General features: G+C 51.1%; 13 protein-coding genes across 13 annotated transcripts; 9 read left to right on the forward strand and 4 right to left on the reverse strand.

Moving 5' to 3' along the window:
• Positions 1 to 131: 131 nt before the first annotated feature.
• Positions 132 to 1,277, forward strand: CC77DRAFT_147467 (hypothetical protein). Its single transcript, XM_018530288.1, has 2 exons — positions 132 to 325; positions 532 to 1,277. Exons 1-2 carry the CDS (start codon positions 311 to 313, stop codon positions 1,213 to 1,215), a joined length of 699 nt encoding a protein of 232 aa, XP_018385386.1. The 5' UTR covers positions 132 to 310; the 3' UTR covers positions 1,216 to 1,277.
• Positions 1,253 to 3,172, forward strand: CC77DRAFT_1041269 (DUF803-domain-containing protein; the record flags this gene model as incomplete). The annotated part of the gene is made up of 2 exons (XM_018527232.1): positions 1,253 to 1,859; positions 1,909 to 3,172. Coding segments are annotated over 2 exons (1,866 nt in total), but the record flags the coding sequence as incomplete, so codon positions are not given.
• Positions 3,173 to 3,851: 679 nt separating this feature from the next.
• CC77DRAFT_147552 (hypothetical protein) lies at positions 3,852 to 5,145 on the reverse strand. The gene is made up of 3 exons (XM_018530289.1): positions 4,853 to 5,145; positions 4,367 to 4,801; positions 3,852 to 4,310 (listed from the first exon to the last, which is right to left on the reverse strand). Exons 1-3 carry the CDS (start codon positions 4,953 to 4,955, stop codon positions 4,213 to 4,215), a joined length of 636 nt encoding a protein of 211 aa, XP_018385388.1. The 5' UTR covers positions 4,956 to 5,145; the 3' UTR covers positions 3,852 to 4,212.
• A 17-nt stretch (positions 5,146 to 5,162) lies between these two features.
• CC77DRAFT_147575 (hypothetical protein) lies at positions 5,163 to 5,526 on the forward strand. The gene has a single exon (XM_018530290.1). It carries the CDS (start codon positions 5,276 to 5,278, stop codon positions 5,480 to 5,482), a length of 207 nt encoding a protein of 68 aa, XP_018385389.1. The 5' UTR covers positions 5,163 to 5,275; the 3' UTR covers positions 5,483 to 5,526.
• Positions 5,527 to 5,645: 119 nt separating this feature from the next.
• Positions 5,646 to 7,004, forward strand: CC77DRAFT_991087 (WSC-domain-containing protein). Its single transcript, XM_018536340.1, has 2 exons — positions 5,646 to 6,085; positions 6,136 to 7,004. The coding sequence occupies exons 1-2, from the start codon at positions 5,968 to 5,970 to the stop codon at positions 6,831 to 6,833; spliced, it is 816 nt and encodes a 271-aa protein (XP_018385390.1). The 5' UTR covers positions 5,646 to 5,967; the 3' UTR covers positions 6,834 to 7,004.
• A 791-nt stretch (positions 7,005 to 7,795) lies between these two features.
• On the forward strand, positions 7,796 to 9,919 carry CC77DRAFT_147672 (HET-domain-containing protein). The gene is made up of 2 exons (XM_018530291.1): positions 7,796 to 7,972; positions 8,045 to 9,919. The coding sequence occupies exons 1-2, from the start codon at positions 7,891 to 7,893 to the stop codon at positions 9,772 to 9,774; spliced, it is 1,812 nt and encodes a 603-aa protein (XP_018385391.1). The 5' UTR covers positions 7,796 to 7,890; the 3' UTR covers positions 9,775 to 9,919.
• A 707-nt stretch (positions 9,920 to 10,626) lies between these two features.
• CC77DRAFT_964971 (hypothetical protein) lies at positions 10,627 to 11,600 on the reverse strand (the record flags this gene model as incomplete). The annotated part of the gene is made up of 2 exons (XM_018535703.1): positions 11,328 to 11,600; positions 10,627 to 11,269 (listed from the first exon to the last, which is right to left on the reverse strand). Coding segments are annotated over exons 1-2 (861 nt in total), but the record flags the coding sequence as incomplete, so codon positions are not given.
• Positions 11,601 to 13,335: 1,735 nt separating this feature from the next.
• CC77DRAFT_1041272 (hypothetical protein) lies at positions 13,336 to 15,047 on the reverse strand (the record flags this gene model as incomplete). Its single annotated transcript, XM_018527233.1, has 2 exons — positions 13,336 to 14,111; positions 14,748 to 15,047. 2 exons carry the CDS (start codon positions 15,045 to 15,047, stop codon positions 13,377 to 13,379), a joined length of 1,035 nt encoding a protein of 344 aa, XP_018385393.1. The 3' UTR covers positions 13,336 to 13,376.
• On the forward strand, positions 14,976 to 16,975 carry CC77DRAFT_1021304 (hypothetical protein). The gene is made up of 4 exons (XM_018525237.1): positions 14,976 to 15,447; positions 15,513 to 15,590; positions 15,647 to 16,619; positions 16,671 to 16,975. The coding sequence occupies exons 1-4, from the start codon at positions 15,328 to 15,330 to the stop codon at positions 16,907 to 16,909; spliced, it is 1,410 nt and encodes a 469-aa protein (XP_018385394.1). The 5' UTR covers positions 14,976 to 15,327; the 3' UTR covers positions 16,910 to 16,975.
• A 152-nt stretch (positions 16,976 to 17,127) lies between these two features.
• Positions 17,128 to 20,725, forward strand: CC77DRAFT_1021305 (hypothetical protein). The gene is made up of 4 exons (XM_018525238.1): positions 17,128 to 17,874; positions 17,920 to 18,450; positions 18,502 to 18,635; positions 18,733 to 20,725. The coding sequence occupies exons 1-4, from the start codon at positions 17,188 to 17,190 to the stop codon at positions 20,627 to 20,629; spliced, it is 3,249 nt and encodes a 1,082-aa protein (XP_018385395.1). The 5' UTR covers positions 17,128 to 17,187; the 3' UTR covers positions 20,630 to 20,725.
• A 746-nt stretch (positions 20,726 to 21,471) lies between these two features.
• On the forward strand, positions 21,472 to 22,547 carry CC77DRAFT_147766 (hypothetical protein). The gene has a single exon (XM_018530292.1). The coding sequence runs from the start codon at positions 21,832 to 21,834 to the stop codon at positions 22,408 to 22,410; it is 579 nt and encodes a 192-aa protein (XP_018385396.1). The 5' UTR covers positions 21,472 to 21,831; the 3' UTR covers positions 22,411 to 22,547.
• A 69-nt stretch (positions 22,548 to 22,616) lies between these two features.
• Positions 22,617 to 23,685, reverse strand: CC77DRAFT_147882 (snare-like protein). The gene is made up of 3 exons (XM_018530294.1): positions 23,396 to 23,685; positions 22,767 to 23,343; positions 22,617 to 22,721 (listed from the first exon to the last, which is right to left on the reverse strand). Exons 1-2 carry the CDS (start codon positions 23,430 to 23,432, stop codon positions 22,868 to 22,870), a joined length of 513 nt encoding a protein of 170 aa, XP_018385397.1. The 5' UTR covers positions 23,433 to 23,685; the 3' UTR covers positions 22,617 to 22,721; positions 22,767 to 22,867.
• Positions 23,686 to 23,688: 3 nt separating this feature from the next.
• Positions 23,689 to 26,893, forward strand: CC77DRAFT_147769 (calmodulin dependent protein kinase). The gene is made up of 7 exons (XM_018530293.1): positions 23,689 to 24,073; positions 24,136 to 24,205; positions 24,260 to 24,409; positions 24,538 to 24,922; positions 24,969 to 25,381; positions 25,427 to 25,564; positions 25,646 to 26,893. The coding sequence occupies exons 1-7, from the start codon at positions 23,940 to 23,942 to the stop codon at positions 26,702 to 26,704; spliced, it is 2,349 nt and encodes a 782-aa protein (XP_018385398.1). The 5' UTR covers positions 23,689 to 23,939; the 3' UTR covers positions 26,705 to 26,893.
• The last annotated feature ends 936 nt before the right edge of the window (positions 26,894 to 27,829 follow it).

Raw genomic sequence — 27,829 nt, forward strand, 5'->3', positions numbered from 1 at the left:
TGTAGCTTGTGAGGTTGTTCTGTGACGTGGTCAGGCGAGATGATTGAGTGCCTCTTTTCTTACCATTTGCATTAGGTTACGTGACAATCTACATTACCTACTCACAATGGGCGGTCTCGTGGAAACTCGCAAAAGGACTTTGTGTTGCGGCTTCGAGATTCTTCTATGACGACTTGTTGTTTAGTACAGTTTGACCAGTGAGGAAACAGAGGCGCTTTTTGCTTCTCCGCGTCAGCGCAGGATTACGCTGATCAATCACCGCACCTGTGTCCTGGAGATTGATGTGAGTGATTGAGGCTCTCCCGTCGCCATGAAAACTTGTCTCGTAAGTCGCATGTCTAATACCGCAATACCATTTCATCTCCGTTACCATTCGTGCGACCCGCCGGAATGAACGGATAATGCATGCACCGTGACAGCTAGCGCTGGCCAGCATGCATCAGCGCACAGGGCACTCCATCGTCATGTGAAAGAAGGCTTGCTCCGACAACCCTGCAAATCATCGCGCGGCATACAGCTAACGCCGACAAGCCAACCCGCGCCAACCCAACCCAAAGCTGCGAGTTTCGTAGCACCGCCGAAACCCAGCCTTTTTGCACAGCTTCCTGGGCAAAGAAACACCATGGTGTCACCGTCCTGTATTCCTCGTCGCATATAGTGTATCCCCTCGTTGCGTTCGATAGAGAAAGTGGACGCTGTACTGTACATATAGCTCTTTGTCAATCACGATACGAAACGAAGCGCAACGGAACGAAGACGAATCCTCCCCCACGAGTCAACGACATTCCGCCGCCCCAACCATCGTGTGTAGATTCACAACTACCGTTCCTACTCCCGCGGACACATCTCTTGCTTTGGACACCAGCAAGCGCATTCCCGAGTCCATACTTTACGATCTCGCGCGATGCATATACCACCCAGCCACACAGTCGCTGCTGGCACAGCGACACCCATACAGAGCCTAATACCCACACCACTACCAACACCATACAATGCCTTGTCCTGGATATCGAAAGAGCACGGGGGAGGCGGAGGTGGCGGTTATACCGAAAACTGGAGCAGTCTGATTGGCATCATCACCGCGATAATAGGCAATGTGCTTATATCGTTTGCGCTAAACATGCAGCGGTACGCGCACATCCGGCTAGACAGGGAGTTCCAGGAGAGACAACGGGAGAGGAAGAGGAGGAAGAGGGAAGCCGAGGTGATGGGTAGTGATGGTGGGGCGGGGAGGTTAGCAGAAGAGGTGCAGAAGATGGGGTTGGCACGGAGGCAGAATGGCAGCGAGGATATGGTCGAGTCAAGGAAAAGAAGAAGAAGTAACGGACAGAATGGAGATCAAGAGGATATCTTCGAAGCATCTGAGAACGATCCGTTGATTCCGAGGCCGAGCGTGCAAAGAGAGGATAGCGCTGAGTCGGGCAAGCAGGAACAAGCGTTCAAGCAGACATCGTATCTCAAATCGCCGTATTGGTGGTTCGGCATCATCCTCATGACTGTTGGCGAAGCGGGGAATTTCCTGGCGTATGGATTCGCGCCCGCATCTATTGTCTCTCCGCTGGGTGTCGTCGCGCTCATTTCGAACTGCATCATTGCGCCTTTTATGCTAAAAGAGCCATTTCGCAAGAGGGATGCGCTGGGTGTTATTATCGCCGTTGGAGGCGCGGTCACAGTCGTGCTGTCCGCGAATGATAATAATCCTAAACTGGGCCCTGGTGAGATTTGGGACCTGATAAGACGATGGGAGTTTGAGACGTATTTGGGGATTACGGTGGGAGTTATTGCTGTGTTGATGGTTGCTAGTAATCGCTATGGGGAGAAGAATATCCTGATTGATCTGGGACTTGTAGGACTTTTTGGTATGTTCAAGTCAATCTGTTTTGTAACCAACTGCTAACCTATGTCTAGGCGGATACACAGCTTTGTCAACCAAGGGCGTTGCCTCACTTCTCTCATACACGCTCTGGCGTGCCATCACGTTCCCAGTCTTCTACCTGCTAGTTGCCATCCTCGTCGGCACAGCCGTCATGCAGATCAAATACGTCAATCGAGCTCTCCAGCGCTTCGACGCCACACAAGTCATCCCCGTCCAATTCGTCCTCTTCACCCTCTCCGTCATCGGTGGATCAGCAGTCCTCTACCGCGACTTCGAGCGCACCTCCGGAGAAGACGCTGGAAAATTCGTTGGCGGATGCGCTCTAACCTTCTTCGGCGTCTGGCTCATCACCAGCGGCCGCCCATCCCACCACGATGACGATGACGACGACGAAGACCACGATCCAGAGCCAGAAGATGCAATTCACCTAGCTGGCGAAGTCTACGTCGACGGTACATCCGAACCGAGCGAACAAGTCTCGCGCCGTCCTTCAACAACACGAGCACTATCCCCACCCATCGACACGTCACGTCCTTACCAAGACGACCAAGACACTCGCCCTTCAACCCCAAACATCACACTCACCCCCACCGACCCCGTCACACCACCAAACCCCTCCTCCCGCCCCGCAACCGCAGACATCATCTCTTCCCTCGTCGCAAACCCCTGGTCCGCCCCCAACGAACCTACCTACCGCACCCCACCCTTAAACAGACACACATCCACGCCCGTCCTCCCCTCCGAAGCCGCACCACCATCCGCGCCCCTCGTCTCCGTCTCAGATACCAATCTCCCCGCACCATCACCACTGCCACCACCCCGCACGCCAACGCGAGGCAAGAGCCAAAACGAAGTCCCCACTACGCCTGGCTCTGGACTACGCAGGTTGCGCACGGGCGATCGCGTGCAGAGTGCGAGGAATAGTATTGTGGGGGGTCCTTTGCTGGCGAGTCCGCTGAGTACGAGTTTGAGTACTATGGTGCAGGATCTTAAACGGGGGAATTCGGTTAGGAGGCGGGAGAGCTTGCTTGCTTTGAGTGCTGGTGCTGGTGCTGGTGTTAGGAATGTTGTAGAGAGAGGAGATGGTAGTGGGGAGGATGGTGGAGTCGGAATGGGAATGGGGTTGGGTGGTGAGCCGTTGAGTAGACGGAGGACAAGGGATAGTGCTGCTGGTGGGGAGGAGGGGAGTAGGACGCCTGGTGGGAGGAGAGTGGGTAGAGGGAGGAGCTTGAGTGCGCTTAGTACGTTGAGTGGGCTTTGGAGGGGGATTAGGGGACAGGGGAGTAGAGAGGATTTGAGGGAGGAGGAGGGGAGGAGGGAGGGCGGTGCTGAAGGGCTGTAGATGGGGGGTTGTTGTTGTTGTTTATCAATAGATTCTAGTCAACATCACTATTCATGTCTTGTTGTCTGTATGCGTGTGCTTCATGTATGTCTCTACTTGTTCCCCCCTGTGTTCGCGATTAGTTATGTCTTTCGTCTAAGTATCTGTCGTACAAGGTTTGGATCAGGCTGTCTATATAGATCGATGGTTTATAGCTTGGCAAGGAGGACGGCGTGTGCTAGCCTAAAGCGGATGGCTATGGGAGGCTGGGTGGCGAAGAAGAAGAATATCTGACCAATAACGGACATATCAATGCAGTCTCGGGACGTAAGTCTGCAACCCTCACAACCACGTTCTTGCTCTCCCGCTCGGCACTGCACTGCGATTCTTAGCGTGAACGAGCAGGTAAGTGAGCTGGGGTATGTGCATAAGCGAGGATGGTTCGTCCTCTTCGCTGCGGTGAGATTCGAAATTGCACTGCAATCTTTAGCGCAGGCGAGCAGTGTTGGAGACAAGGCTGAACGTCAGCCTTGTATATAACGCTCCAAATGAGTATATAGAATGCGACTTTAGGTCTTCCAGAGGAGGTCAGACTTGAATGGCCAAGACTATTGGTTTGAGCTTTGAAGAACGATTTGATAATGTAGCTTTGGTTTTCTTTCGCTGGAGCTCGCCTGCGTCACGGTGCTACGGTGCTATTATGGTCAGATTCCTCAATCTCGACTGAATGCGAAGTCTTTCGCATCGACTCAGGAACTTTGTTTTAGGCTTTGTATTGTACGAGTACCGATTTCTGTTCGCACTGACAAGCACTAAAAGTTGGTGTAGGTAGCGCATCATAAATATGGGGCGCTAAACATAGACAAATGCAACCTCAGCTCCCAACCATAGACATCAACAATCTTCCAACCTCATCTCAATATCAACATTTGGTTCTCGGCACCAAAATTTTGTGTTGGGACCAGATTACTTCCTGGACTGCCTGGCAGGCTATGTTAAGTTTACATAGGATCGTTCAGCATTTCTTGTAGATCTGGTACGAGCCACGTCCAGTAGAGATGTGTTTACACGCGTCTGTGATACCGATCCATCTGAGACCAATGGCATGTGATCCTACACTTGAAGTTAGCCTCGAGATTTAGTTCATAGCCGAGTTGGAAGTGACTAGCCTTTCTGAAGCGTAAAATACCCATGGCTTCCTCCATTCTTCTCTATGCAGGTTTCGGGGTCGCCACAAGGCCAGTTATCAAGAGGTCCGTCTCCATTCGTAACCCCTACCTTTTCGCCATCGACAAACACCTCAAAGTGCTGACACCTCCCCAACGAATCGGCGACCACAAATACGCTATCTTCTGGCACATGAACCATCTCGTCGTACATGTTCGACGGTTCGTAGGAATCCTTCGTATGAGGCAAGTCGATATCCTTCCAGGGAACGAAAACTTCAGCCATGCATGGTTTCCCCGGAAGCTGTTGTGAGACCGGCGGTAGAGTCACATCAACTAAGGACCCGGGACGCGTCTGATTAAAAGTCGCTCCATCACGGCAGACGCATCCACACGTTTCTTGGATGGGTTCCGAGCAGCTTAGGGTAGGTTCTTTCCCTGAAACGTCTGTTAGCAATGAGAATTGATTATGGAACGACAAGGACTTGCCATTCTGACACATGACTGGTATGCCGGAAAAATCGCCAGAGGCAAATTGTGCACATGCAGTGCCACAAAAGAGAAGGGTTGTAAGATTGACGAAATGACGCATATTGTTGGAACTTTCGGTGATCGTAGATGGCAAGATAGTGAAGATGTTAAAGAGGGATGATTGTATTACCGTTTTCTGAGCGGAATGCCCTCATCTTATGAACGTTTGGCCCGCTGTCGGTCTTCCCTCATCTCCAATGCAGTCGCAGAACAAGCAACTTCTTAGATTTACCAGTGTTCCGGGTGAAGCTTCGTATAATCCCGAATAAACACTTGTTGAGATTAGTAGAAATTAGGAGCCAAACAGTCTCATGCGAGATCATGTAGCCTGAGCACATGTCAACTTCATGGTTCTGAGAATCATCTAGCCACTTAAGTAACATGTATTGTCGAAGCATTTGTATGCCGAATCATACATCTCGCAAGTGCTATGTTCTGCTAAATGATCATGGAATCCCTTTACTCATGACATTGACCGGCTTGCATACCTATGTAATGTTGATCATATCATGTTGCCTCCCATTTTCATATGAAGCCATAAGCAAGCGCGAAGATACCTGGGTACTGCCCATTTGCAGATTGAGGTAAAGAATAATGTCGATCGTTCGAAAAGGAAAGTGTTACAATCAAGGCCCCACTGTCGTGCCTTTGCGCGCATTAAGCTAGATCATGTGATACCCCACTTTTACGAGCAAAAGCAGCTCATCGCGTGATCCGGTCTATCTTATGAACCGGTACAGTAACGTCAAGGCTTCAAAATCATACCAGATACTCTTGAAGAGACCTTTACACAAGCGTAGATCACCAGCGGTTTGCTGCCGCACAGATTGCTCTGAGGTCATGCGTAGTGACATACACGCAGCTAAAAGGAATATTACACTATCAGAAAGACGTTCAAATTAGGAAAGAGGGCAGTGACCACGAAAAAGTTGTAGACGGAGTGGGACGATAGTATGGTACCTACCATACTATGGTCCCATCTTTATAGATATAAAGACGCACCCATGTGAGACGCCAGAGAAACCATCCCATTCATCACATAATATCCTTATATTCGATCTGAATTCTCCAAAATGAGGACTTCTTGGCTCTTGTTCGCCGTCGCGTTTTGCACGACCAGTTACTCTCAAGGCACCCAGCAAATGCTTGGCTCACTCGATCTTCTCGGAAACTCATACAAGTGCGAGAATGGTAAGTCCACCTGCTTTGAAAATCACACGGAAAAGCTTACCGAATACCAGGTGTGAAACCGTCTTTCGAATGTACCGATAATTCAGCACAGCCGAATTGTAACTGTGCCTGCACTTGTTCCAACGGCCTACTCTTCAATCGAACCCTATCTGCGGTCCCTACGAGCGGCTCTCTACCTGGTTCCGATACTTGCAATGTAGACAGGGATGAATGTCTTCAACGCGAGGAAGACTACAAAAATTCCCTGGCTGCACAATCGACACTGATCAACCAAATGACGGCTGACCTCGACAACGAAAAACAGACTCATTCGGTTGATATGGAGACCTTACAATCTCAATGCAACGCCCAGGAACAAACATGTACCACCCGTCAGAACGAACTAGAGGCCCAGTTGAAAACCACTCAGCAAGCGCTCGAAGCAGCTCGCAATAACCAGACTGCGATTATACAAGAATGGAACAGCAAACCGTTTGCGTGGCATGGCTGCTACCAGGATAGCACCAAACGAGTGTTGTCTGATGTCTATGTGAAGGATGACCAGATGGACACTGGGAAATGCTCGAGGATCTGTTATGGTTATCGCTATTATGGTGTTGAGGCTGGTAAAGAGTGCTGGTGTGGAAACAACATGAATGGTAATCCTGCTAGGTACGTTTGGACACAGTGCAACACCCAATGTCCAGGTAACAAGGCATTGTATTGTGGAGCAGCTATGAAGATCGGGATCTATGCAAAGGCGGCATAGGCACTACTATTAGGTCCTAGGTCGTTACATCCTAGGATAATTGAGCTTCAGGCATAAAGACGCACAAATCGCTTCCAAGCTACAATAATGATGTCTCTCAAGTTTAGAGTCTGACATGACGGGTTATAATCTCACAGGTTGCCAAAAAATCGACGGCTGTTATTAAATAGGTCCCGCAGAGTGTGTGAAGTCAAATCGTGAGATATAGACACCTCTCAATCCATGTTTCTGACAGGCGCGATGGCCGACAGGAGTAGAGATTGAATGAATAGGAAGATTAGTTTCATGAAGTGCAGCACTGTTACCTTGTGCATAAACTTAAGACAAAGACGCCATGTGGCATGAGTCTGTTGCCGCGATGCAGACCTACAAGGCTGTTTATCATTCTTCAAACCCCGCATCATGGCCACGTGACACGGTGGCGGTATGCGCTGTCATGGCTCAGCCTGGTCAGCACTTTAACTTATCACATCGCACCCCACATCGTAGCTGCTCCAGCAAGACTTCTGTCACCGAGTTATGGTCTCTTATCTGGACGACGAGCTCAACAATATTCGATATAGTGGTTTTCCAGGTCTGTTCAGACGCAAGTTGCACCGTCAGCCTTACCAGAATCAACACAAGCACGGGCAGTACGAGTACCAGCCGAACATCAAAAAGAGCACAAGAAGCAACACCAAGATCAAATATGGAGGAAATCGCTTCACCACCTGCCCACTCATGCGCACATTGTGTGGATATAGTATTCCCAGGAAGCCCGGAGGAGATACATTGGTCGTTTATGGGCGCACGGGAAGATCCGTTGAGTAATCTTCGCTTCCATAAGGTGACCATGAATCGTCTGGGTATTTCTCTGGCAGATCTCGGGCTCAAAGCCAACGCTAAGTGTGACTTTGCGCAGTACCTCAAGGACTATTGGGAACATAGGATACATGAAAAGTTCAGACACACAAATCCTGATGCCATCCATCTGTACACTCACAGAAACGGCGAAATCGACATTCATCCCTTGATATGTCTACAAGGCCTGCATCTTCCTGATAACGTCTGTGGGGATATGGACGTGAGTCGCTGCTTTGTGAATGCTGCAAGCTACGGAGATCCGTACCATATACGCTGTGTCTTGATTAAGACCTCAGGTAAGAGTCTCCTGTACTGATACAAGATACGCCACATTGAGTCTGGTAAAGCAACACCGCTGACAAAGTTAGGAGATAATATTGATAGGCAAGTAACGATCCGAAGATCAATTTCTCGTGATCCGCTTTCAGCTCGCACGGTCGCGGAGGTACATGATTGGTTAGAACACTGTGAAGATGAGCGGAATGGCTACCACAAGATCTGCTCATTGAGTGAGCGCGCGTATGTTCCCACTCGCCTGATCAGGGTAACAGGCCCTCAAGACAAGTTACGATTGAAAATCGTTCGTGGCGACGATATGGAGGAACATGACAAGTCAAGATATGTGGCCCTGAGTTATTGCTGGGGCGGAGATCAATCGAACAAGCTGACAGAAGATAATCAAGATCTCTATAAGAAGAACATTCCTTGGGAAACTCTACCAAAGACCATCCAGGATGCTGCAAAAACAGTCCAGGCCCTGGGTTTCCGATACATCTGGATCGATTCGATGTGCATCGTTCAGGATAGCAAGGAAGACAAGGAGGCTGAAATCAGTCAAATGACGAAAATCTATGCTCATGCGACATTAACGGTGGTCAACAAGAGGGGCGATAGAGTAACTGAGGGCTTCCTGCATCCCAGAACACTCCCCTCTGGAACCAGTTCTTTTCAATTTGAAGCGGAGAACGGCCAAACATATCGTCTCACCTTGTTCTTTGAAGATGCGTATGATCAGGAGGAGAATATAGCTATAAACACACGAGGATGGACTTTACAAGAACATCTTCTTTCTCGTCGCCGGCTCATTGTTGGTACGTGGTCAACAGAGTGGCACTGTCGAAGAGAAGATGATGATCACGAAGATGATGATCACAGAGATGGCTGGATCCCCAGCCACCGCGTGGGACCCTCAGCGGGTATCCCCATCACTAAATCAGGTGGAAGCTGGGCAGGTCGTGGCCCTTTTGAGTCTAAAGAAGCCGAGTCTGTCTACACTAGTGACTTCCTAGACGCAGCTATGTTCTTCTCGGTAAATCCCGGATATCCATCCGGGCAACTGGAAAAATATGTCGTCCATAGTTCCTGGGAGGGAATCGTTGAATCTTACACTCTACGGTCTGTGACAGAATCACAAGACAGAATCTTTGCTATATCTGGCATTGCTGAGAGGTTTGCAAGTTTTATTCCAAAACGATACATAGCAGGTCTTTGGGAGGATATGATGCCCGCGAGCTTGTTCTGGTCCAACCTTCATCAGCCTACTGATAGACCGGCCCAATACCGAGGTCCATCCTGGTCATGGATGTCAGTTGATGGCCGAGTCATACATAAGGGATGCCTTGACTGCAAATGCGAGGTCCTTTCGATCGAATACATGCCCAAGAGTGCTGAAGCTCTCTATGGACCGGCGCGTAGTGCCACGCTTCATATCAAAGGCCCTGCTTTCAGTGTTGAATGGCGATACACAAGACAAGATAGGCAGCTACAGGAAGACGGGCAGTTACAGAAAGATCTGAGTGAGATTAGATGGCGCCCAGAAGGTAGCGACGATCATGAGGATGTCCATTTTCTAGATGTATCGTTGGACGCTCGAGAAAGGACAACAGTGTGGAAAGAGATGATCTTGTTAGCGTACAACACATGGAACGATGGATGGCTGTCCACCTATTCCTGCATATTGTTGATCTGGGTAGACCAGATTGTGGTCGACGATAAGCCTCGACATCGGTTTCGCAGATTGGGAACAGCCGAGTATTCGTATTTCTCACCTCTTCCACATGTCGAAAACTGGCCAGTAAGCTCCTACTACGTTATCTGATAATGCTATACATCGCCAACTCGGTGTGTAATACCTATACCCGCCAAGATCAGTCTCTTTTCGTCCACATTACAAACGCAAGAAACTTGTTTAGATGGCAGCTCGTTGTCGCAGTACCGGTCGGGATGATCAGGTAGAACCGTGTCGCGTGGTGTTGGTCGTAGTGGTGGTAGGCTGGCTATCTGCGAACGAGTGGGGGAGGGCATGACCGTTGGAGTGTGGAGGTGGGGCGAGATCCATATACACACATGACTGTGCGTGCTGCCTGTGGATCAAACTCCGGCAGTACGTCAAGCTAGGTCGATGAAGAAGTTGGCATTCGTTTGCGAAGTTAACGCTGCAATGAGAGTAGCGACAGCACGCGCGTTGAGATCAGTATGATATCCAATCAGATCATTGCCGAAGCAGGCAGCGTTGAGTCCGAAATCCCGAGTAGATGAAGTAGACGCCCGCTTCATAAGCTTGCAGAGAGGACACTTTTGACGTACACATTGTCTTGAATTCGGCCTTTGTAGTTACCAATTGTGATTACATATCCACGGGTATCATTAATTAAACACGACTCACACAAACATGAAGAAACATAAGAGAGAAAAAAGCGCTCTACACCTCCCTCTCTTGCACCCTCATGCCCTGCTTATGCAACGGTGTCTCATCCCCAAATACACTCGGCGCCGGCGCGTCATTACTACTCCTCGAGCTGCCCTCCACAAAGTCCTTCCTGTCCACATAATCTTTCCGATCTTCGTGCGTGATGCGCAGATCCGTGGTACACTGAATGCCACCCAAATCCAAGCTATCATCACTATCGATCTTGCTGAGTCCCGGGCTGCGCACGTTCGTCGTATTGCGCTTGGACCGGTTAGTCAAGTGCATGGAGTTTGGCTGGTGCGAGAGTACGGCGGATCGGGAGTGCGAGTCCGGGCCAGAAGAGCTGTGGAACTCTTCGGGGCTCATGTCGCTTTGTTTTCCTTGAGCGAGGCGGACGACGAGGGAGGCCATGGACATTTCAATGTTGAGCTTGACGATGTAGACGACGGGGTGGAATTGGATGTATACGACCTGGTTTTTGAGGAACATGAGGCCGATGAGGAGGGCGTCCATGGCGATGGATACGACCATGAGCTTGCCGTTGAAGCCTACGAGGGGCGCGTATTTGGTGAGACCGTGTTGTTCCACTAGCCTGATCTTAACGGTTCGTAGGAAGTACCAGTTCAAGCCTGCGTCGACGATTAGGATAAGGACCTTGCTGATCTTGTCCCAGACATTGTTGATCTTGACGTATGTCTCGCTGACCGGAGGGACGGTGTGAGATGGGATCCAGATACAGAAGACGGCGATGTTGATGGCAGTGATGAGCACCACCGTGCCCCATTTTAGGTTACGGATGGTACTCCGGTGCTCTGCGATGAGAGCGATACGGTTGATGATAATTTGCATAAGCAGCTGAACCTCGAAGACCCAGAAGAACAAGATGAAGAATAGGACTGGGACACTGGTAGCTCTTCATTAGCAAAGACGTCCTGTAGTGTACAGTCTTCTAGACAACTTACGTTGGCCCGAGCCTGTCGTTCAAGAACAGCCATCCGATGATGCCGATAACCACGTTGACAAAAATCTCACCCCATATCATGTAGATGTAGGCAGATCGTAGCGGGCTGTGGTTCCTCCGTGTCTGCTTGACAGCCTCCCATACTGTCAAGAACCCAAACCCGATTGTGAAGCCGGCGGCCAAAGCGGCAAGCTGGAAGTCCTGTACGGATGCCGACATGGTGTGTGGTAAAAGTAACGCCGAAAGTTGGGGAAGGAGGAGTTCGGTCACAAAGGTCCTAGACGGCAAGGGTTCAGGGTCTTCAAAACGACCATATATCGTCGCTGGTACGGAAAGGAGACATGCCCCGTTCGAGAAGGGCGCTTTGCAATTGCCGATAGGTTCATCATGGGTAACTGACTAGCAGTGGGAGAGTGTTAGTGGACGGGACGGCATGCACCGCGGAGCTGTCAGCTTAGCGAGGGCCTTGGTTATCCTGCACTTCTTCTAACTGCCAATCACCGCGGTTCGACGCCATTCACTAGTAATTTGGTGTGTCCCAAAGGACTCTCGGTTGTGTTTGCGACTAGACCTGCATTGCAAAGTGGAGCAGAACCCTTGCTTGGTATCTGCGAGCGGGACACTATGAACTCTAGCTTCTGACATCCAGAGTGCCACGCGGAAGTTAGATGTATGAGCTTGCTATCCGAAAGTGAGTGTCATCTTAACCCTGAAATTGGACACGGGTAATGTATACCCAAGAGCATCATACGGTCCATGTGCTGGGTGTTTTCCAGGCACCGCGATCATCTTTTCTGGACGTCCAAATGAGAATTGCCACTGTGGTGACTTACAAGTCATGCTGAACCAAGTCATGGTAAGCATACATGTCGCAATAATAAATCCGAAGACTGGGATTTCTGGGATCTTCCCAAGGGTGCGTTCCTACGTGGGTCTGCGGATCTTCAAATCTGCAGGAGACCGTTGACACGATGTGCATGAATGCACGACATGCGACTCCACTGTCTGGTCGGCAAGGAGCAGACTCTGCACCGCCACTTCGTCAGTTGGCCTGTTAGGCGGACGAACAGCATAGGTACAACGTCGCCGACTTGTAGACATTGCGTAATTTTGGGCGTCGAGATGCCCGATCCGTCCTTCACCGATGGCTGACACGGAGCTGGTATGCGTCAGGTACTGACACCCGCTTGAGACCATCTCGAAGCATGGGGTCGTCTCTGCTGGTGTATTCGGGGTACGATCTTAGCCTCCGCAGCGGCCCCTGACTACATGAGTGAAAACGACCGAAGAAGACCCGCAATAATACAAGACGATGTGTACAGTCCAATATCCTGCTGCAGTGCTGGTGGCCGACGTTGACCGAGCTGGCAATGTGGGCAGAGTCATGGAACATCGGATGATGACTTCGGCTCAGCTGATCGTAATTCTACAATTTTCCGATACTGCGAGAGAAGGTCGACGCGACGAAGGTCGGAAAAGCAACGTGTGTGGCGCTCTTCCTGGTGAAGTCCAATGTTCTGGAATCCTTCCTTTCCAATCGGCGTCTCTCCGGTTTCCGGCAGTCTGGCCAAACGCGTCCCTGCGAACCGGCTCGAAGACCGTGCGCAGGCGTTCTCGCTCCCGGAACACATGGCGGGCGTCGAAGGCCCGGTCCAGATCTGGAGAACGGACTGAGTGTGCGCTCGCTGTCCCGTATTGTGCAGTTCGTGGCTTATCGTGTTGTTCGCAATCGATATTCGCCGACTGATGTGTCAAGGCCAAGCAGCGCCGCTAAGGTTTACGTGGAAGAGCGGCATGAGCTGCTGTTGGCGACCTGGGCGAGTCGAAGGTCCCGGTCTGGTGCGGCGCGTCTGCGGGTTATCACACTAAGCAAGGAAGCACTGTTGAGGAGGTTGAAGATGGCAGATTGTATATGGAGCAAAAATGGAAGTACCTACAGTATAAGGTTTATTTGACACTGCCATCCCGTGTCTGTCAAGTGTCTCTCAAGGCTAGTCCATGCCGCTATCGACGGCCTTATTATTCCCGTTTATCTCCTTGGTGTTAATGATTAATCCGCTGCATCGATGCCAAACTCTTCTTGCACTTCCACGATCCGTGCGCCCCGCTGATCTGCAATAAGACCCATCAATCCCTGGCCCATATCTTTCAGTTCGTTGTATTCATGCAGTAACTTGATATGTTCTCTGACTATCTTGTTTGCGGCTGCCATGATGTCAGTCTCAGTAGGCACGTCGTTTGCATCGTCTAGTTCGGCGTCTGAAAGAGCGTGTTCTTCTATGAGCACTTGGATGGCTGGAAGAGCACCGAGAGAAGCTAGAAGCGCAGCCTTTTGTGCTCTCATCTCGTCGAGAGTGGTTTCCTGGGACGTCTTCAATGGCGGTGTTTGTGGAGGTGAGGTCATGCAACGCGCGCCAGTGTACGATTGATCATGAGTAGCTGGTTCAGTACTTCGTGAACTAGCCACCGAATCTTCGTCTGCGCTCTTTTTCGACAAGGCCGTTTCTGCCACGGCTAGATGTTGTTCCGTGGGATCTTTTAGCAAAGTTTGTTTGTGGTCGATCATTGAGCTAGTCTCTCTGGTGCTCATGGCAGTTCCGCTAGTGTCGGTATCTATCTGCGAGTTGCGGAGCGTGGTTCCTGGACTTTGGGCATCATGTTGCTCGGCGCCCAAGGAAAGGTTTGGGACTGCATGATTGCCGACTCTGCCAACTGACGCGTCCGCTGCAGAATCGACCGAAGTTATCCCTATGGATGATGCCGTAGAGGTGATTGGGGTGTGAGCCTATGAATGTGAGCGAGTGAATTGGATGAGCATGGGCCTAGGACAGACTGCATTCTCGTTCGGGTATCCGTGTGCTGAACTATGGCCTGCAGCTTGGCTGCCATTGTTGCTTGACTCTTGGAAAAGGCTGCCATGTGTCGTGTAACCTTGCGACAGTGGCCTGAACCCATCGGATGCTTCCACGTCCACGCTGGCATCCGACGGGTGCTGCTCAATGGTACTCGGCGCCTTTGACTGCGTACCAAGTATAATGGGATGGATGCTCTCGGTTGCTGCCTGCTCATTTCTGGCGGGACTGTTACTACTTGCGATACACGGCTGTTCTTGATAGTCGGCTCCGGAATAGTTTTCCACATCTTTCACCACTGCGCTCTCTACGGCTCTCATATCGCTTTGCTTGGCGGGTTCGTCCTTGGTCGTCTGATTACTTCTGTCTTGTTGGATGCCGGTATCTGCTTTTCGAGCTGGTACTTCCTCACCAGGCTGTGACTCCATCCTTGGTAAGGCTTGCACCAACATCACATTAGACTCATCTGATATGGCTCCAGTGATGGATGCTGGGCTTGATGAATGCAGTTCTGAATGCGAGCCCAGGTCGTGGTGGCCCAACTCATTAATCGCTCCTTCCTCTTGCACTGTACTGGGGTCTTGAAGTGTCATGTTAGTTTGATCAATTTTCGACGCGTCGTCAATTTGAGCATCGTCACGATCGCCGCCCGAGCCTTCAGCTGAGCATGAAGCTGCGTTGGCATTGCGTTGTGCGAATGCTTGGTGGAGGCAATCTGCCCCGTGCAACGCATCTTGTCGCTCTTGGTACGGAACGCGTGCCATTGCGCAAAGCTTGTCCGCAGCTTCATCCGGAACAACACGAGGTGACGACGTCATTAGATCATCTTCAGAATCCGCGATTTCGGTGACGCCCTTCTCAATGGCCATGTCGCGGGTGGTGAAGGTGAAGCTGCAGTTCGGCGTTGGTGTCGGAGATGATGGTGTTGATCGCATTCGCCGGAGTGTGGCGGAAGTGTTAACGTAATCACGGGATTGCGACGACTGCTGCTGCAAGGGAAACAACAAACACGCTCGACCGCCCATTCGTTCCCGCCCTAGCACGCGCCCTGATGCTATCCTGAAACTCTCAACGCAGCAGACGACGACGATAATCACCTGTTCGGAGCTGCAGCGACACTCACCATACTCCACAAGGGCCTTCGGCAACATGGCCCTCAATACAAGAAGAGCAGCCCTAGTGGCGCTTCTTTATACCGCAGTAGTCAAGGCTCACGACCACGATATGGATGCTATCCCAGACGGCGAGGCTATATCACCTGACCCAATCGTGCGTTGACACACCGCCAGGGCGGATACCTGCTGTCAGCGCAGAATGACTGACGGTTGTTTTAGGACTCGATACTATGGACGCACATCTTGATCCAGTCCTTGGCATGGGGCATCATCTTCCCCACTGGTATGGTGTTGGGGGTATGTGGCTCCGTATTGTAAAGAAACTTTCCCACACATGCTGACAACATGCCCAGATAATACGATCTAAATGGCACGTCCCTGTCCAGTCCATAGGAACCGTCCTCGCAATCATCGGCTACTTCCTCGGCCACAGGCATAAAGGCAGACAGTTCACCGAGAACATCCATGCCCAGTTCGTACCGGTCATCATGCTCATGTTGGTATCCCAAGTCGCCATGGGCATCTACCTGAAGCTACACCTTGAAAAGGGCATAAACGGAAAGATACGGCATGTGGTAGTAAAGGCGCACGGCGTTGTCGGAAAGGCTATGCCTGTGGTGACGTGGGTGCAATTCCTCTTTGGAGGTATCACTGCACTTGGCTTCTGCAGGGCGGACCACACCGGACAATGTTTGGCACACTTCATCATGGGAAGCGCTTTCATTGCATACGGCATAATCCTCCTGATCCTGCTTCTGGTCGGACAAATGTGGCTGCGGAGGACTGGAAGGAGCCAGGAGTTTTTCGATTCCCTCGTCATTGCTGCGTGGGGCTGCGTCAACACATTCACAGAACACCGCTGGGGAGGACCATGGGTGCATAATGATCTACAGCACACGTCAATGGGCATCGTCTGGTGGGCTGCGGGACTAGTCGGTGTCTGGCTGAGCCGAAAGCGCAATGGACAACCGAAGCGAAACCTCATTCCTGGTATAATCATCCTGATGACAGGCTGGGCTATGTCCGCGCATCCGCAACACCTCCCGATTTCGACTATGATCCATACCATCTTTGGCTATACCCTCATGGCTGCAGGTGCCGCGCGCATCATCGAGATCTCATTCGTGCTCAAGGACCGAGCTTCCGTTGCGACTGACAGCTCAGACCCGAACAGCTTCCAATACCTGACTCCGTTCTTATTGATGGCTGGAGGTTTCATGTTTATGGGTGCGACTGAAGAGCAGATGAAGCTGCTTTCCGATGCGAACGTCACGCATGTGTCCTACGTTCTTATTCTGTACAGCGTCGCTTTCTTGCTATTCCTTTGTAGGTCTTCTCAAATCTCCTCAGTACTGTCTCAAACTAATTTGTGTCTAGTCGTCAACATGCTTATCCATCTTTACGCCGTGTACGCTTGGGGCCAAGATGACAAGGCTGATGCCGAAGCACCTCTTGCAAATGGTCACGCGAACGGACATATCAATGGTTACACCAGGGTCGACCGTAGAGTGAGAGATGCTGAAGAGTTCGAATTGGAAGGTCTCGACTCCGATGATGAGGAAGACGACTCACCGCGTATGAATAAGGAGCATAGATCTCTGGCTGCGCAGCATTGAGCGCTTTACTTTTCTTATTAATATAGACTTAGGCGTACAGGAGCAATATACATATAATATTCCCTATCATCTAGTCCAACGTGTCGCACCGGCATGTGGCTGCTTAGGTGTGTTGCATGTGTTAGTGTCAAATGAATGTGAGTGGTCGAACACCATACGGCTGCATGCACTGCGCCTTTGTCACAGCCTCAGCCTTCTCATGTCCCGCTGCTTCATCTCGCACTCTCCTTTCCCCTCACTTCTTGAACAACACTGTCATCGGCGCAACATCTTTTGTCATGGCAGACCCATTTTCGATCACCGGCAGCGCAGTCGGTGTTGTTTCTCTCGCGATCCAACTCTGCAAGGACCTGGAATGGTACTTCAGTAGTGTCAAGAATGCAAAGGACAAGGTTGACCACATCGCGGCGGACACGGAAAAGCTTACAAACGTCCTTGACTCGCTCGAAACCATCGTTACGAAGGTGGATCCGTCTCAGGCGGTGTCAACAACTCTCACCGGTATTGCATCGTGTGCAGAGGCCATTGTAACGATCCGGAAGAAGTTGAAACTAGACGATCCGGCATCGAGTGGCGGAATCAAGTCGAACTTGAAGAGGCTGGGCAAGCGGATGGCTTTCCCGTTCAAAGAAGCGGAGATCGAATACTGGAAAGGCGTATTGAATACGATACACCAGGGTCTACAGACTGCACTATGCGCGCTCATCATTGATCAACAACGTCTGGCCTCTGAACATATCGGGTTGCGATTTACACAGCTATCGGTAGACCAAACGGCGCAGCATCAATCCAGTTTACAACTACAGCATGAGATCTTCGACAAGACGCGAATTCAGCTCGCTGAAAATTCACAGGTCGTCGAAAGAGGGTTTACAACTACGGCGCATAACTTTCATAGTCTCCATGCTGATGTACATCACATACAAGACACGCTACAGCCCATTGTCTCTCAACTTGAGCTTTTGGTATTTGCGCCTCTCCTTCATACATGCTCGACTGACACTAGCTAGAAAGCCACGGTGAGCGAAGTGACCTCGACGACAGAGTCTACACTGGAAATCGACATGATGAATTTGAGGTCACTCAATCGGAAGGATAGAAAACTGAAGCGACAACTCGCAAAAGTCCCATGTACATGCCAAAAAAAGACAAGTGCATTTGGCTATCGATCAGGATGGCTCACGCTCGCGTGTGCTTGGACTTCGTCTCACGACCCTCAATGCCGTCTTTCTGCTCTTCAGAACACCGTAACAGATCTGCAGCTTCGGGCCACTATGTGTAGTCTGTTTCTCAGATCGAAGGTGTCGCTTTCGCTGACACTAGCTTGTGGTGATGGCTCTCCGTTCAGGCAGACTCTGGACTGTCATCGAGTGGTCGCGGAATCTTCGCCTGCATTTTCGTTCATTCCCGACTTGGTGAGTTCAGGTCACACCACAACCGAAGAAGTATTCCGTGGCGAGGTCAACAAACTGTTAGAGATATTCCAGCAGGGACGAGCATCACCACATGATCGCCTGTCTGATGGACGTACGATTTTACATGTAAGTATCACATGCTCTTCGTGAATGTGGTAAAAGCTGAATGTAATATAGCATTTGTGTGGGGAGGTCGAATTCTGGAGAGATGAATACTACAGTTCTGACTACGTCAAAAACTTTTGTTATCTCTTCCTGACTCTCCTTGCCCGAATGTCTGTCGAAGCTATTGGAAAAGACGATCATGGACGGTAAGTCTACATCTGCGTCATCTCCTGAACTTCTTCATCTTTTATGAAAATATCCTATCATACTACAATAACGTGCTGAAGCTGATATATATAGCAGTACGATTATGGATGCCCTCATGAAGTCCACGCCTCCACCATTGTTGCACCAAGAAGATTTTGTAGCAAATGTACTGTTGAGTCACGGTTTGCAGATCACTCAGTGGACAATACGGACTTCTAGACCTTCGAGTCGGAGCACCAAAACTTATACTGATAGTCGGATCGAAAGTTTCACAGATGCTAGATTAGATGAGAATGAGTTGGTGGAGGCGATACTATCGAGATCTGACCATGGGCTTCAGCATTACCTTCGACAATCGAAAGATATGCGGATACTGGACGACGGTACTGTCATCTTTGCCCTAAGGCTGGCTGCTATCCATGGCTGGATCGATGGCTGTAAGACCATGCTTGAAGAAGATGTCATGGCAACCCTCAACAAAGACTCCGTCAATCCACGGGACAATACTTTGCTTGGAAGCTTAGCTTATACAAAGCGATTGGAAATGATGCGGTTCTGGCTCTTGCGCAGGGCAGACTTTGGGCAACCACAGCTCAAATGGATTGGCTATGCAGAAGATGTGTTCGACTCTCATGAGTGCGGGTCGCTACCAGAGTTTAGTAAGGGCATCGCTTACAATATGTCCTCGTATGTTCGCGATTTGAGGCACGAGATTGACCATCTAGTGAAAACGCATGGCATCGACTATTGCTGTGATAGTGCTCGTAGTAATCTACCCGACGCGCATGTTAGATGCATGCTCACTGCGCTGGTGAGCAAAGGCGTCAAAGTGCCACAGTATTATTGGCCAAAGAGGAAAAGTCTTTATCACAGGACATTTTGCTGGTGTCCGATGGAACGTCTGGTGTTCGAAAGGCAGGAGGATGATGGCTTTCGTGAGATCAGTGGCAAGGATTTCAGGTGTAGTATGGAAACGGGTTGCTCGCCTCTAGTGTATTTTCTAACGCAGAACAACCCGTACATCAATGATCCGAGGGGAGCGTTGAACAAGCGCGACATGACAGTCAATTGGTTCCTCTCAAGAGGGGCAGATCTACGAGAAACCTGGCCAGGATCCGACATTACTGCCATGCATTGTTTGGCCTGGCAATCTGCGAAACATCTTGAAACGTTCTCTGGACGCTTATTCAAAGAATGTGATGCGCCAATTCAAGTCACTTGGGATTACAGATCCTTTGAGCCACTCGTCAAAGGGGAAATTCTGGACAGTTGCGAATGTGGATGCAGCATTTCCGGCTGCGATTTTTTGACGTGCTTCTGGAAAGGACTTTTCACAGACACCTGGCGGGACACGCAGTTCCCCACGATTTGCGACTACATCCAAGGTGCAAATTCGATGGGAGAAGTAAAGGGCATCGCAACAAGACCCATCTGGGAGCGTCAACATGACGAAGCAATAGCGAATGTGTTTCTTGAACTCACCGTTTGGGTTGATAGAGCAGCAAATACCCTCCAGCTTCGTCGACTCATCCAGGGGTACATGCGCCTATTCGTATTCTCATACCTGGAGTTAAGACACACATGTTGCGATATCGGCCGCATCAGGCACTTTGACAATCCCGATCACAAAAAGCAACCATACCCTCGATACTCCCAGAAGGAAGAGAGACGCATAAAAAATGAGGACGCAAGGTTGCGCGAGATTCTCGAAGAGCTAGTACCCGTGTTCATCTCGCAGTTCGACGCCGTTGGTGGAAGACTTGTAGACTTCGTCGTCGATGCGATGATTCCGAAAATGCGCAAAGTAGCGAAAGAAATACGCAAACTAGAGAGAAAACTGAGAGAGGAAGAGAAGGCACTTTATGCAGAGGGACGAAGAGAGCTAGGCGTTATAATGTATGAGGATGAGGATGACGCCGAGCAGAGCGATAGTGACGAGGAAGAGGAAGGAAAAGAATGGTATACCGAAGAGGAGTCTGATGATGAATACTGATTCCGTGTTCACTTCTTTGGGTGGTTGGTGTTTGACATAGAAGTCTGGCAAATCGTCGACTGCCTCCGATAGCGTGCAACGCCGTGTATAGAAGCCATCGATCGCTCTGATTCTTGCCTTCTCGTCCTTCTGCTCACCAAAATCTCGAGTCGACAGAACCATGGCTGTCTCCCCCTAGCTTCTCGGGCCCCAAAAACGTAATTGTCTTTTGCCATGGTCTCTGGAATCGCCAAAACACTGGCACCTACCCACATGTGCAGAGGAGTGCTCAAAAAGATCGACGCACTCGATGATGATTCCAGCTGCATGAATGTTCCAGATTCGGTATCGAAACTACCAGTGGTCTTGGACATGTTTGGGTCGCTTTCCCTTTCCACAAACAGTATTCGATCTTTTCATGATTGAGGGGAGAAGGTGGAAAGAATCGCTGTGGTGGAGGTAACATGTGCTGTGCCGGACTTGTACAGCTCCAGGATCCCATCTACAAATGGGCAGGAAAGAGGCTTGGTCGAGGATCATGACCTGTGGAAAGTTCTATGGTTGCGGTAGAAACACGGCTAGAATCGGTTGCGGGACGTCGCTGCATTCGTCGCATAAGCTGAGGATATATAAACTTCCTCGTCACCTTCTGGCTCCCTCTCTTCTATATAACCCGATTTATCAATTCTGCGAAAATTAGAGCAATGGGTACTTATGCATGCTCGTCCGCTTCTTTACCAAAAAAAAAACCATTGTTGATCCCCGATGTCTGCGTCTGCTGCCTCCTTCTGAATGTTCAGAGGAAATCATAGATATCTCGGATGTGGCCCTGATCAGGTCACGCAATCACCCTACCGGAACCAGACGTGCGATCTGCAAAACATAATTCGTTCCACCAACTCTCTCGTTGCTCCAAAATCACAATCAAAACGAACTCATGTCTGAGACACCCATTTCTTCCTGAACAGAAAGCAGACGCCGGACATGCTTCTAGAGAACTTGCGGACAAAACGAACCATGTGAAAACAATTTCCAGATCACTCGTGTGCACTGCGACGAATTGGGGGCCTCAACATCGACGTCGAGAAGAACATAGTCTTGTCTCGTTGAGCCTGGGGCGTGAGATACATAAACGACACTTGTCCTTCTCTCTCCTTTTCCCCTCACAAACAACCTTTTCTTCTCCAAAACACCAAAATTTGAATTACCGAAACCACCACGCCATGAACGTCCCGCTTCGACGTGTGAATAAAAGTTACACAAAAGACGTCTTTGCCACTTTAACTTCCACCATCCTATCACATCTATTACCCGAAACAAATACCAAAATCGAGTTCTGGCTCCACTATGAGAAGAGGGAGACCGAAAAAACGCTAGACACAACCTTGTGTCTCCGTGCTTTCGAGACGATCTACAAAACATGTACTACTTTCCCAAACCGTTCGCCATCTTATCCTTTCGTAAAACCTTTCTCTTGGTCGAAAGAAGAAAACAAAAGAATTAGTTACAAGCATCGGTATAGGAAGCAGACGGCCCAAAAACTATACATATGCTCAGTCATATCCGCATCGCTGTACACGAGGCTAGAGATGAACAAAAGACATCCTTCCCATCCAGCGATCCACTCTTCACCAACGTTCCTCTGCGCCAAAAGAGCAGCAAAATGTCTGCATGAGTCCTCGGTCCGGCCGCTCCCCAGAGCCCGAACACCAGTATACATGTCTCGATTATACACAAACAACACCACGACACCAGCGTTGACAGTGCCGTCAAAAAGGGAGCATATATTCAATATCTATTAGACTGCAACGCAACATGCCCCTCCTCCCCATCACTCTTCCACACATCCCACCACGGGTCTAGACTAAGAGCCCACGCGCGTCCCCATGTAGCGCTGCTTAGTCGCGTCTTGGTGTGAGGCTGTGTACATGAATGTGGGGCCAGTCGAGCGTCTGGGGTTTACAAGGAAAGTGCGGCCGCTCCCGACACGGCTCGAAGCTTGTATGCATGTCTGTCATTGCATTCCCCAAGAATCGCGGTAATCTGGCGCAGCTTTCTAGGCCTCTTTCGTGGGGATGTTTGGGTTCAGGAATTCTGGGCCTGGGAATATTTGCTGTCGTTGGGGACACCGTGGCTGCATTGCAATGGGAAAACCCGCCTGTCCTGCCTTTCCCAGCCCATGGTGCTGTCGCATGCCATATCCGTGTCCCCGTGTGCGTTCTGCCGTTGTGTATCTTGACTTATTGCCCTCCATCGTCTTCAAACCGGCAGCACCGCCGTGATAAAAGCTTCCAAACCCCTCTCAAACAGCTCATTCGCAACCCCAATCCCACCGGGATGCTCCACAGGCGCCAGCGGATTCTTCACCACATACTCGACGTATAAATTGGCCCAAATCTGATGCAAGTACTGGCGTAGGTTAATCACCTTTGTATCGGTGAGCATGACAAACTTCATGCGCGTGGGCGTCTCATAGTAATGCAGCTTGTACTCGCCGGTGCGGTAGCTGAGGAAGGTGTCGTCGGCGCCGCCCAGCTTGGTAACGAGGTTGCGCAGCGAGAAGACAAGGCCAAAGACGAGCTTCTCGTCGTCAGAGTGCGACATGCCTTTGCGCACGGCGGCCACGACATCCCCGTTGGATGCAATCGAGGTGCCGGATTGCGGGCGCGCCGTGGCTTTGGACGACGACGAGGAGGGGCGCGCGGGCGTCCAGCGCCGCGAGTAGATGCACTCGGCTGGGGGACGCGGTCAGCGCGTGCACGGCATGACGTTCAGGGAACTACTTACTGTGCCGATCGAAGATGTAGAAGCTGTAGAGAACCATTGTGAGGAGGATGACGTAGGCGGGTGGTCGGGGGAGGTGATTGGTATGCGGAAGTGGTGTTGTCGATAGGGAAGCGGCTATGCGGGTTTGGTCACCGATGCCAATTGACGGTAGGTAGTTGTCGGCAGGTACGTCAGATGTGGCCGGTGAAGGGTAATCGGAGCGAAGGTGGAGAGATTTAGCGGATGAAAGCAGGGTGGATCAACAGAGCACGGTCTAAGTGGATAGCGAGCTGAAGGTGATGTTGTGACGGGGGTGATGTTGTGACGACGGGTGAGGCTGAAAGAAATGTCAGGAAACGGCCCCCTCTCTGCTGCATCGTCCCCCCCTCTCACTCTCTAGTCGGGCCCTCTCTAAACAGCTGGATCCTGCACTCTCGGAACGTCTGCGTCGACGGTCCCGGATTTCCCCATATTATTTCTCCCTAACCCTCTGCTAGCCCCGTGTGTCAATCTTATCAGCTACGTACTTAGCTACCGCCCGCCCTGGCCGACTACTGAGGGAGTTATGTCACCCTCCCCTACGCCGACACCTCCCCCCAAACGCCCCTCGGAATCCGACCTGCGCATCTACACCTCGCAACCTTCTCTAGACGTTCCTGCAGTCGGCGAGGCCGGACGACCGCCGCCCGTTAAGTTTATGTGCGTGTTGCTGCCGCTTGTACCCCGCGGAGGTGGTGGGAGTAGTGCTGATGCTAGACCAGGTCAACACCCGCATACCAGAGCCCGTTACGACACCACAAGCGCGCAGCTTCCTCGACAAGACGTGTCAAGGTGCGACGGCCGCCACGCACCGCATGCGACGACGCATTGACGCTAACTTGCTAGGAAACCTTCAATGCGCGCTCCGAGTACAGCAACAGCGAAGATGACGGCAGCGCCCAGCACCGCATCAACCAATACCTAGTCAAGCAGGAGATTGGCCGCGGCTCCTTTGGCGCCGTTCACCTTGCCGTAGACCAGTATGGCCAAGAATATGTGAGGATACCAGCCTGACAACCAGAAAGAGAAGGCTCCACCCGGCCCATGCGCCCAGAGAGAGAGATACACATGCGGGTTCCCTACGAGGTACAGCCATTGGCTTTCGCTGACGCATCAACGCGCAGGCTGTCAAGGAATTCTCAAAGTCGCGATTGCGAAAACGCGCCCAGTCCAACCTCCTCCGCCGACCCACGGCTGCGAAGCGAATGCGCGCCCTCCCAGCTGGCATAGGCTTCAACTCGCCCCTGCACCGCCACTCCGTCACCGAAGAGAACAATGCCTTTGAGCTCATCAAGGAAGAGATTGCCATTATGAAGAAGCTGAACCACCCCAACCTGGTTACCTTGATCGAGGTGCTGGACGACCCCGAGGAAGACTCGCTATACATGGTCATGGAGATGTGCAAGAAGGGCGTTGTCATGCAAGTTGGTCTCGAGGAGCGCGCCGACCCATACAGCGAAGAGCAGTGTCGGTGTTGGTTCAGAGACATGATACTGGGTCTCGAATACCGTGCGTGACATCCGACCCTGCGTGACCCAAGGCTAACTTCTGCCAGTCCACGCCCAGGGTATTATCCACCGCGACATCAAGCCCGACAACTGCCTCATCACGGAAGAAGACGTGCTAAAGATTGTCGATTTCGGCGTTTCAGAAATGTTCGACAAGGAAGGCGAGATGAAGACGGCAAAGTCAGCGGGCTCGCCAGCGTTTATGCCGCCTGAGCTGTGTGTTGCCAAGCACGGGCATGTCTCGGGAAGAGCTGCGGATATATGGTCCATGGGTTGCACGCTGTACTGCCTCCTTTTTGGACGGATACCATTTGAAAAGCACGGCATGATTGAGCTCTACCAATCAATACGAATGGACCCGTTGGAATTCGAGACTGACTGCAATCCGGAGTTGAAGGAACTTCTCCAGCGGCTAATGGAGAAGGACCCCAAGAAGAGGATCACCATGGAAGAGATTAGAGTGAGTTGGCCGTCTGGATTGATTGCACAAGTCTGACTCGAGCAGGAACACCCCTGGGTGACACGGCAAGGAACGGACCCTTTACTAGCAAAGTCGGAAAACGTGGCCATCATTATTGATCCGCCGACCGACGAGGAGGTTAATGCTGCCATTACAGGCAACATGGGCCATTTGGTCACAGTGGTAGGTGCACGTAATCCCTATGACATACAAGAAGCATTGCCGTGACGGTATCGAAACTGATCTTGGCTAACAATTTGGTAGGTACGAGCGGTCAAGCGCTTCAAGCAACTGTTGTTCAGAAGGCGACCCGATCGTATTGAGAGTATACTAGGTAGTGCCTCGCGAATTGTTCAGCCTCCCATGTCCATGCGACCATCAGCACTACGCAAATCAAAATCACAAGACACACACGACCGACGACCAGTTGAAGGCGCACTCTCCACCGAGGGTGTACATCACCGTATCAACATCGACGAGCGGGGCCAGAGGCTCCCCCACAACATGGACGACATGGCCTATATCAAACCAGGTCTCCGAGCCGAAGCAGCAGGAAGACGTCCAGCTCCCCGATCGCCTGCGACCAGCAGTCCAACCACCCCAACAGTGCCAGGTCTCGACGGAAATGCCAAGGTCATCCACGAAAACATGTCCATCCGTCCCGCGCCAATTCACTCCATCTCCACGCCCGGCGGCATCGCGCCCTCGTCATCAACACCAACCACACCCCTAGGCAAAGGCCACGCGCACAACCCGCTCGAAGACACGCTCTTCCTCAACATTGGCACCGGCGAGGATTTCCCCCCTGCTCCAGAAGACGGCTGCATCGTGTCGGAATCGCCGTCCAACGTGGACATCAACGTGTACGAAACCGCCTACGAAGAAGAAGTCCAGCGCATCATTGCCCAGCGCCGCGAACAATTCGCCGCAAGCGCCGCAGCTAACGCCCGTCGACCTACCTTGTACCTCACGCGCCGCGTCGAAAACGTAAAGAGCATCCGCGACAGCGACGCCATTTTCGACGAGGGCCAAGACCTCCGCCAGAATATTAAAGTCTCGTTGAAGAGTTTTGTTACCAAGACGAAGGAAGATATCGAGGCGAGAGGGGAGTTGCAGAAGTTGCAAGAAGGTAAAGAAGGGAAACTTAGTCGCACGATGCGTAATGTGAGGGAGGCGAAGCGGTTGGTGGAGGAGGCGAGGGAGAGGGTTAAGACGGAGGAGAGGGATCGGGAGAGGGAGAGGAGTCGGAGTGCGACGCCCGTGTTGAGGACGAATAGTTCGGCGAGTGTGTTGTCGAGGAGTGGGACGCCGGTTGGTAGTTAGTTGATTGTGGGGTGTTGTTGTTCTTCTTGAGGAGATGATGATGGTGATGATGCCGCCAAGCTTAATTCTTCTTTTTCGGAGGCAGAGAAGGGGCATTGAAGGAGGAGGGGGGGGGGGGTTTAAACATGGCGTTTTGTATACATAAAGGTATTGTGGCTTGGTTTGCATGCATGCATGGGGTAGTCGGGCCTGGAGCTCGATGTGCTGTATATTCGTATACTGATAAATGGGAAAGGGTTCTCTCTAACAAGACTTTTCTTTTTCTCTTTTTGGATGAGTGAGAGTGTGAGCATGATGATTGATGGTTGATAACTGTGTGAGTTTTTTAATCTCTCTGTCGTCGTAGATTGGGGCAAACCTATGACGTTAATCGTTCAATGATTGAAGGGAAACAATCAGACAATTTACTCCAAAGGGTACAGTTCAAAGACGCGCGCGCCATGGACATCTTGACCTCAAGCTTTTATCAACTCCGGTCCGCTAGCTTATTAGCCATACTTTCGGCGACGGCGGTGGTCAGTTCGCATGCATCTAGGATGAGGCTGTGTAAGATTGGCTAGACCCCATGGGGCTAGCCCCAGGTACATCTTTCATGCTAGTCCCGGGATAAGCCCTGCACACCGCAAGGCAGACACGAACTGGCCTTTTGATCGATCCCCATCATCGTTCCTCTGTGCATGTGGGAAATGTGGCCACGCTCATCTCGCCCGTATGTCGTCGAGAAAGAAAAGAAAGATCAAGGGAATCGGTGTGTGCATATGGGGAATTGCAAGCGACTCGCGAGTGAATCGAGTATTCACCGAGTGAGTTCTGGAGTTTTCACTTTTGTCTTCCGCCCGCCGTCGCCCGTCAAAACGCACATGCCAGAACCGAACGACTTGCAGGCATCAAACATGCAGCATGCATACTAGGTAGCTCGTCCGCGGTATCACCGCTAAGGCGTCCTACGCGATTCGTAAACGGCGGTCGTTGATTAGTAGTACTTCGACACATCTGCGTCTGTCTTCCTCTACCCTCGACACGACCAGATGCAGAGTTCGCGCCGTGTCTTTGTGTCTGTGTGTGTGGAAAGCCTCACGACGCCGCTCCGCTCCCCTCGCTTCTTCTACACCGAGTACCGTTGAT

Source organism: Alternaria alternata, assembly GCF_001642055.1.
Source record: "Alternaria alternata strain SRC1lrK2f unplaced genomic scaffold CC77scaffold_12, whole genome shotgun sequence".
Classification (NCBI taxonomy): domain Eukaryota; kingdom Fungi; phylum Ascomycota; class Dothideomycetes; order Pleosporales; family Pleosporaceae; genus Alternaria; species Alternaria alternata.

What these genes read in the sequence shown, in the direction of transcription:
- CC77DRAFT_147672 (XM_018530291.1), top strand. Translation starts at nt 7,891, where the DNA reads ATGGACGTGAGTCGCTGCTTTGTGAATGCTGCAAGCTACGGAGATCCG. An exon ending in TGTCTTGATTAAGACCTCAG is followed by an intron (nt 7,973 to 8,044) that starts GTAAGAGTCTCC and finishes TGACAAAGTTAG; the next exon opens with GAGATAATATTGATAGGCAA.
- CC77DRAFT_147882 (XM_018530294.1), bottom strand. Translation starts at nt 23,432, where the DNA reads ATGGTTCTCTACAGCTTCTACATCTTCGATCGGCACA. An exon ending in CTACATCTTCGATCGGCACA is followed by an intron (nt 23,344 to 23,395) that starts GTAAGTAGTTCC and finishes CGCGTCCCCCAG; the next exon opens with CCGAGTGCATCTACTCGCGG.
- CC77DRAFT_1021305 (XM_018525238.1), top strand. Translation starts at nt 17,188, where the DNA reads ATGGCAGACCCATTTTCGATCACCGGCAGCGCAGTCGGTGTTGTTTCT. An exon ending in TCTCTCAACTTGAGCTTTTG is followed by an intron (nt 17,875 to 17,919) that starts GTATTTGCGCCT and finishes GACACTAGCTAG; the next exon opens with AAAGCCACGGTGAGCGAAGT. An exon ending in ATGGACGTACGATTTTACAT is followed by an intron (nt 18,451 to 18,501) that starts GTAAGTATCACA and finishes AATGTAATATAG; the next exon opens with CATTTGTGTGGGGAGGTCGA.
- CC77DRAFT_147575 (XM_018530290.1), top strand. Translation starts at nt 5,276, where the DNA reads ATGTATTGTCGAAGCATTTGTATGCCGAATCATACATCTCGCAAGTGC.
- CC77DRAFT_991087 (XM_018536340.1), top strand. Translation starts at nt 5,968, where the DNA reads ATGAGGACTTCTTGGCTCTTGTTCGCCGTCGCGTTTTGCACGACCAGT. An exon ending in CTCATACAAGTGCGAGAATG is followed by an intron (nt 6,086 to 6,135) that starts GTAAGTCCACCT and finishes ACCGAATACCAG; the next exon opens with GTGTGAAACCGTCTTTCGAA.
- CC77DRAFT_147769 (XM_018530293.1), top strand. Translation starts at nt 23,940, where the DNA reads ATGTCACCCTCCCCTACGCCGACACCTCCCCCCAAACGCCCCTCGGAA. An exon ending in CCGCCGCCCGTTAAGTTTAT is followed by an intron (nt 24,074 to 24,135) that starts GTGCGTGTTGCT and finishes ATGCTAGACCAG; the next exon opens with GTCAACACCCGCATACCAGA. An exon ending in CCTCGACAAGACGTGTCAAG is followed by an intron (nt 24,206 to 24,259) that starts GTGCGACGGCCG and finishes CTAACTTGCTAG; the next exon opens with GAAACCTTCAATGCGCGCTC.
- CC77DRAFT_1021304 (XM_018525237.1), top strand. Translation starts at nt 15,328, where the DNA reads ATGGCCCTCAATACAAGAAGAGCAGCCCTAGTGGCGCTTCTTTATACC. An exon ending in CTATATCACCTGACCCAATC is followed by an intron (nt 15,448 to 15,512) that starts GTGCGTTGACAC and finishes CGGTTGTTTTAG; the next exon opens with GACTCGATACTATGGACGCA. An exon ending in CGCTTTCTTGCTATTCCTTT is followed by an intron (nt 16,620 to 16,670) that starts GTAGGTCTTCTC and finishes ATTTGTGTCTAG; the next exon opens with TCGTCAACATGCTTATCCAT.
- CC77DRAFT_147766 (XM_018530292.1), top strand. Translation starts at nt 21,832, where the DNA reads ATGAACGTCCCGCTTCGACGTGTGAATAAAAGTTACACAAAAGACGTC.
- CC77DRAFT_147552 (XM_018530289.1), bottom strand. Translation starts at nt 4,955, where the DNA reads ATGCGTCATTTCGTCAATCTTACAACCCTTCTCTTTTGTGGCACTGCA. An exon ending in ACCAGTCATGTGTCAGAATG is followed by an intron (nt 4,802 to 4,852) that starts GCAAGTCCTTGT and finishes CAGACGTTTCAG; the next exon opens with GGAAAGAACCTACCCTAAGC. An exon ending in GTATTTTACGCTTCAGAAAG is followed by an intron (nt 4,311 to 4,366) that starts GCTAGTCACTTC and finishes CTTCAAGTGTAG; the next exon opens with GATCACATGCCATTGGTCTC.